Source organism: Sinocyclocheilus rhinocerous, unplaced genomic scaffold (assembly GCF_001515625.1).
Source record: "Sinocyclocheilus rhinocerous isolate Xijiao unplaced genomic scaffold, SAMN03320098_v1.1 scaffold289, whole genome shotgun sequence".
In the NCBI taxonomy this organism is placed as follows: domain Eukaryota; kingdom Metazoa; phylum Chordata; class Actinopteri; order Cypriniformes; family Cyprinidae; genus Sinocyclocheilus; species Sinocyclocheilus rhinocerous.
This window is the reverse complement of record NW_015636845.1, coordinates 1,149,340-1,156,719: the sequence shown is the minus strand read 5'-3', so window position 1 is coordinate 1,156,719 and position 7,380 is coordinate 1,149,340. Positions and strand designations below refer to the sequence as shown.

General features: G+C 33.4%; 1 protein-coding gene across 1 annotated transcript in view; it reads right to left on the bottom strand.

Moving 5' to 3' along the window:
* Positions 1–638: 638 nt before the first annotated feature.
* The window catches only part of LOC107748144 (NADP-dependent malic enzyme-like), a 13,766-nt gene continuing 7,024 nt past the window's right edge, over positions 639–7,380 (bottom strand). The window contains exons 10-15 of the mRNA XM_016562820.1: positions 5,429–5,542; positions 5,115–5,220; positions 4,156–4,298; positions 3,858–4,031; positions 3,633–3,731; positions 639–1,717 (exon numbers count right to left, since the gene is read on the bottom strand). Of these exons, the coding sequence (XP_016418306.1) occupies positions 1,556–1,717; positions 3,633–3,731; positions 3,858–4,031; positions 4,156–4,298; positions 5,115–5,220; positions 5,429–5,542 (798 nt within the window). The 3' untranslated portion in view covers positions 639–1,555. The remainder of the gene's footprint in view (positions 1,718–3,632; positions 3,732–3,857; positions 4,032–4,155; positions 4,299–5,114; positions 5,221–5,428; positions 5,543–7,380) is intronic.

The following is a 7,380-nucleotide window of genomic DNA, read 5'->3' as shown; positions in this document are numbered from 1 at the left end:
CAGATTTAGAAATTTGTCATGCAAGGTTGATTCTGTTACTGACTGTTGGGTCTCACTTGAGCACCTGAAAATAATCTATAGGTTCGTTGTGACTGACTGTATAAGTTTCAATGATAAATCGCAGATTCCTGTGCAACAAAGCGCCCTCAAAAAACGACTGCCACTCACTTATCCCTCTTAATTGACTAATGAGACAAAAGCCCACAGATTATGAGATTCAAAACTCTATATTCCATTATAGATAATAGAATAAATATTCTCAAATTAGTAATTATTGTTGTGACCCAAAACCTTGTTCTTTCTTCATCTGCACCTAAAAGAACAGGTGCAGGATGTCTTACAAGACTCATATCATACAACAAGAGAAGTAAAAAAAAGGTGATCACTCACCTCACTGATTTAAGCCTTGCAGCATATCACCAAATCAATTCTTCTAAATATTTTTGGTGGAACTTGATATTTACTGATGCAGTAGTGCAGTCAGATGAGAAATGATGATATCAAAGATCAGTTTATTGTGATACAAATGTGAATGTTTTTTTTTTTTTAAATATTGATAATGATGATACAAATTAATTGAGTATTAGAGTAACTGATAATGTATATACATATACATGAAAAGAAAAACTATAGGCCAGGATAGCAGCTCACTCTCATTAAATAAACATAAAACCCATTTATTTTTTTAAGTGTTTATTTAAAAGTCACTGTCCCTTCAAAATCTCCTTGAATATCTGAAAATATAATTCCATAGTTGTGCGTTACTAATAAGCAAAGCATATTTCTAAATGAGGAGAGATGTTAAAAACAATTCCACAAGTTGCAATGAACACATATATAGCTTGCTTTTCAGGTGGACACTCAAATAAACTGATATACTCAAGCTAACAATTTCCAGTATTCATTGATACATGACAATAATACATTTAAAATTAGATAAACTTTGGCATAGACAACTTGTAAAAAAACAAAAAAACAAACAAAAAAAAATTTAAGTTGCAAAAGGAGTAAATACACACTGCAGTCAACTGGATAACTAGTTTACCTACCTACCTAATGAAAATCTCTTTTCATACAAACATTCGACCCAGGCAGTCCAAGTTATTTCGATGTACAAAAATAGTTTCTCCCTACATTGATATTTGCATTTCCAGGAACGCTAAATATTTGGAGTGGATAACTAGTTAGAGATAAAAGAAATTACTTACAGAATGCTAATGCTAATTAGAACTAATAAACCAGAGAAGATCACTAATTCAGTAGCCTGGTTAATTGGGAAAGTGCTTGTTACTGCTTTAAACATAGCTGCATTTTTCCTTTTGAACTGAACCACTGTTCTGAAGACAATTTGAGCTTGAATGAACACTGCACACTTTTATCGCTGTTAGCCCTCAGCGGATACAGCTCATCTTGTGTCAAATCAGTGGGAGCAGCTACTGTTTAAGGATTGGGTGGCCTGGAGCTGGAGTGTATATTGTCAGATGATTATGAACTGAGAAATAAGGCATGTGACTGATATGAGCATATTCTTTTTAGTGGGCTGTGGATGAATAATCTACACGTTCTGAACTTTCATGGCATCCTGGGGCCAGCTGTATGGATCCAGAGTGAAGGAGTCGTAGTCAGAGCTATAGACTTGGGATAAAACAAAGGCCTCTTTATCTTTGGGTTCAGGGTACCAGGAGGCAATGCCCTGTTTGTAGGCATGGTCCACAATCTGAAGAAAAAGAGGGGTTTGGAAAGAAAGAATGAAACATAGTGAGTGAACAGTGTACAGCGTGACAGATTTGCTACTGTTTACTATTAAAAACTTATGCAAAGTCAAAAAAACATCCATTTGTGATAACTTTCATTCATTTGAGATAACTTTTATTGGTATTAAAGGGAATATAATTTACAGTATGCCATGAAGTTTACAAATTTAATGACATCAAATCTTTGGTAGACATTCAGTAGTTTTTCTTGAAGCTGATTATTGTTGAGAGGAATTTCAAAAGAGATACATTGTTGCATGCTGGTGTATTATATATATACACATACATATACAATGTTGGATTCTGTACTGATTTTTGCTCACTAACATTAGTGCTAACATCTAAAAAAACACAGCAAGTCTGTGTTTGATTACAAATGCAGTAAATGCAGTAATACTGTGAGATATTGTTACAACTTAAAGTGCCCTTATTATGGATTTTTGAAAATTACCTTTCATGCAGTGTGTAACACAGCTCTAAGTGAATGAAAACATCCTGCAAAGTTTTAAATCTGAAAGTGCACCGTGTATAAAGTTATTGTCTCTCAAAAGAGTTGACTCTGAATCACTGAAACGAGTCGCTTTTAAAACGAATCCCAAGCCGTTTCATGTTGACGTCAACATGAAACATTAGCATATTGCCCGCCCACTTGTTGTGCGGGCAGACCTGGGAAAACTTGAACCCCCCCTCCCTCAAACACTGTAGCGGATTCCTGTGGATAGCATCATGCCATTACTGGCAAAGGACGAGGTTGTGAAGAATCAATTCAATCATTCTTTGCCACTAGGTGCCGCTTTTGGAGCGGTAAAAATAGCGGTTTCCCCGGTAACGCTGTAAACAAAGCAGCACTGCGCTCACAAAAGCGGCTTTATCAGGCATTACAGGCATGATGAAATGAAAATGAGACCAATCGGACCAATCACCGAAGATTAGCGTCAAGCAAAGGAGGGGTTTGGAAAAATGAATCGTTGAGCGAATCGTTTGGGAGTCATTGAGCAAGTAAGGTAAAAATAAATGCATATTATAAGACAGTAAAAGTGTTTTTTGACCTTGCATGCATGTCAACCTGTTGTTGGGGACTCCCAAAACCAAAATATGAACCTTTCATTACCCATAATAGGGACACTTTAAAGTAATTGTTTTCTATTTTAATATTTATTCATTTCTTTCTGTGATCTCAATGCTGAATTTTACTCTAGTTTTCATTGTCATATGATCCTTTAGAAATCATTCTCATATGCTGATTTTTTGCTTAAGAAACATTTCATATTATTATCAATGTTGAAAGCAATTATAATTAATATTTTGTCGAAACCACGATAAAAAACATTTCCAGGATTGTTTGATGAATAAAAAGTTAAAAAGAACAGGATATATATATAAAGGTAAATATTTTGTAACATTGTAAAAGTCTTTAGTGTCACTTTTGATCAATTTAATGCATCCTTGCTGAATAAAAGTATTAATAAAAAAAAAAAAATCTTTTTTTTTATATAGTTTACTTTGCTAAATTAATCAAACTCTATATTTAGCATGACCTCATTCCATATTTTGTGGGTGCTGAATTGTAGAGTTGGCTAAGAATTAGTATCTGAATTCAATAAAACAATTTCAACCATGTTGTTCTGTCAGCTAACAAATTTTGATTTTGTACTAATGATTTTTAGTACACTAGCACTAGTGCAATCAAGAAAAAGTAACTGTACAGCCCTGTCAAATCTGACCAGACAGCTCTTATAACCTACTTTGCTATTTTAATAAATCTCTTAATTTAGCATGATCTCATTCCATATTTCTTATGGGTGCCAAAATGTAGAGTTGGTTAATAAGACCTGTTCTTGTGGTAATCATCCTCTACATATGAGAATGGTTACTGACCTTAACAGCAATTTTGAAGGACACTTCTCTGATGGTCTTCAGAGGAGGGTACAGTCTGCCCTCAGCCAGATGCTCCTCAGTAACCATGTCAGAAATCGCCTAGAGTGAAATCGAAGCCCTAAATTTAGCTTTCGCACTGTAAATACATTCGCAATCTAGGGTTTTTGCATGGAACACACATTCACTTTTATTATTGTTGGCTCTTGACTCTTCATGCTCGTTTACCTCTGCTGTAGTAAGGAAAATGTCATCTGAGATGTGACGAACACCACAGGCGATGACTCCCAATGCTACTCCGGGGAACACATAAGCGTTGTTTCCCTGGCCAGGGTAGAAGCTGCGCCCATCTGCCAAAGTGACCTTTTTAAAAGGGCTTCCGCTGGCAAATATGCCCCTTCCCTGTGATACACATACATGCCCTTTAAACTGATGTGAAAAATTTGCTCCATGGGATGCTTTATATGATTGTTTTAGTAAAGACCCCTTTGACCAGTTTCATCCATTAGATTTCAGCGAGTATTACCTCAGTAAGTGTGTAACACTGCTCTGCTGTGCACTCAGCTTTGCTTGTGGGATTGCTGAGGGCAAAAATAATTGGACGTTTGTTGTAAGTGGCCATGTTCTTGATGATCTTCTCAGTGAAAGCACCACATATGGCAGCCACACCTGTAGATGGTTTGAAGTTTGGTGTTTATAATCTCAAATAATTTTCAAATAGTAAAATTGACTGCATTTAGCATAATGAACAGAAATATACTGACTTTTGTTCAAATCTAAATGTTTTCTGTAATTATGCCCACTAGTGGCTTCAATATGACATTGCAATTCATGCAGGATGAATAAAAAAAATATTAAGATGCACAAAGAATCATTCCAGCAATAAAAACACATGAGACTGGGGTGGAGTATCTGCAATCAGTTCTCATTGTCAATCCTGTAAAAAAACATAATAAATAAAACGTGTGTGTATATATAAGAACAGTGTTGTTATTGTTAAGTAAACTATTAAAAATCATTTGAAGTAACTAAAAGCTGAAAAAATAAAATATAAATATTATAATGGAAAAATATACTTAATACTTAAATACCTTCATACTTAAAAAACCTTGGTAACTAACCGAAATATGCTAATGTTTATGTACTAAAATGACCAAAACTAAAGCTAAATGAAAATATTTTTAAAAAGCAAAAAGTGTTATTTTAGTATTCTTATATAGTTATTATTATAGTAATTTATAAGGTTTTGGATTGGCTTTTATTTTTGTTCATTTGAAGTTTAGTTTAGGTTTTAGTAATATTGTGATTTCGTCACTTTACTAAAAAAACCACTAATATAAATGACAAACGCACATAATGGAATTACTCAAAATGAAAACTGAAAAATAAAAGCTAATTCAAACTATTAATAAGTACTATAATAGTACCTATTTTAAATAATATTATAATAACACTATATATAGAATGGGATCAATCCCTCCTTACCAATGATAGCTGTGGGCTTGATGGTTTCCACCACTTCCTCTAGTGTCTTTATGTGTGGATGCTCTTGGGCAAATTCTTCCTTCTCATGGTTCAGATGACTTCTGCCCTAATGGGCCAAATGACACAAAATAACAGTTTTGGTATAACGTTTAATTTGGGAGGTGTTCCAATGCAGAATATTGCTTTAATTTATGTTTTGACATTTGCATTAAGCCTACATACATTTGTATATTCAGATGTTGAGTAGGAGGACAAATATACCCTGTAGGAAAGAAATGCCAAAAAAGGCAAACTACTGTGGGTTTGATTGTTACCTTGACAATTAAGCCTTTAGAATCCACCATCCAAATCCTCTTGACAGCCTCAGCATGAGGTACACCTTCCTTGGCCATGGCCATTATCAGTAAGTGAGCAATGCCCAAGGCGGCCTGGTGATGTGACAAAAAAAATGACACATCTGAATCCTGGAACAACTGGTGTAAGCTTAAAACAGGGTTTCTGCAGACATGAACAAGTAAAATTTAAGACTTTAAGACCTTTTTAATACCACCTTATATGAAATTTAAGACCTAAACCTGTAATGGAAATACACATTTTATTACATACATATGTAATATTTAATGTGTATAAATTAAAAAGAAAACAAAATATCATTGCTGTAATAAATGGTATTTATTACTACGATATACAGTGAACTTTTCATGTCAGCAGACAATATTCCATACAAAATATCCCCACAAAATAACTGCATCACTGAGATTTTTGGTGGAGTAAAGGGCTGCAACTAACGATTATTTTGATAATCGATTAGTTGGTCGATTATTTTTCCGATTAACATTAAAATAATTATCAGCTTATTGATTTCAGCCAGAATTCTAACATCAATGCTTCCCTAGTATATATACAAAAAAAGACAGCGCTATTAAACAAAACAGATCTAAATCTGTTTTTTGGGGGGGTAAAGTGAGTAGTTAAAGTGAACTACTCCTTTAAGTCAGAACAGTAAATTCCAGCTGGGCAACATTGAAGATTAATAGTATCAGGGTTTTTGCAGACTTTAACAAGTTAAATTTAAGACTTTTTAAGACCTTTTTAATACCACCTTATATGAAATTTAAGACCTAAACCTGTAATGGAAATACACATTTTATTACATACATATATGTAATATTTAATGTGTATAAATTAAAAAGAAAACAAAATATCATTGCTGTAATAAATTATATTTATTACTACGATATACGGTGAACTTTTCATGTCAGCAGACAATATTCCATACAAAATATCCCTGCAAAATAACTGGATCACTGAGATTTTTGGTGGAGTAAACTATTTATTCTGAAGCAATATTTTCATCGGTGTTCTATCAGCTTTTACATACTTAAATCTGCATATTTACCTTTACAAAGGCCTATTTTTAACCTTTTTAGATGTATGCATCATCTTACATGTCAAATTATTACAATTTATCAATAAATTCAATATACACTATAGGGCTGCTACCAGTCAGATTAAATAATTTACACTGCAAATAACAATAATTACAACTGCAATAAATAATGTTATGAGATTAATGTTTTAAATGCATTTATGAGTATACAAATAAGAAATGTTGAGGGGAAAAGTGCATACTTTTCAACATACTTCTCAACTAAATTACCAGTAAGTGGCGGTAAGTCACTTGATGAGTGAGTCATTCATTCAACTGATTGAGTGTGTTATCATGCTGCTATCTTAAGGACTTTCGTGGACAGCTGACTCCTAAAGTTTTTGATATTCTTCATATTCTGTGTGGTGGTCAGATAGAAATTAATCTTTTCCAATAAGTTTAAATAGATTTTTACCTTTTATGGCATTTTACCTTTATAAAGCATTTTTCTATAAGTGTCCGTTATCTTTTGAGTCAAATTCTTACATTTAATCAGTGAATAAGAATAAGACATTTGGGCTGTTACCAAGCAAATGAAATCAGTATCAACAAAATTAATCTTTGCAATCCAGACATAAGCTGCACCTGAAGTGGCATTTAGATGTGTTTACACACAGTTTAATGCAGAACATGAATGCATTTAACCTGCAGTTACAAATGCATAAATAATGTTTTGATATATTAAACATAAAACATTGAATACTGATATTTGAAATAATTTAAAAAATCAAAAGACACTTTAAATGTGAAATTAAAACCGCCAGCAGGTGGCAGCAAGTCACTGTTAATAAGTGAGTCATTGCGACTGAACCGAATCATTTAAACAGTTGATTAATT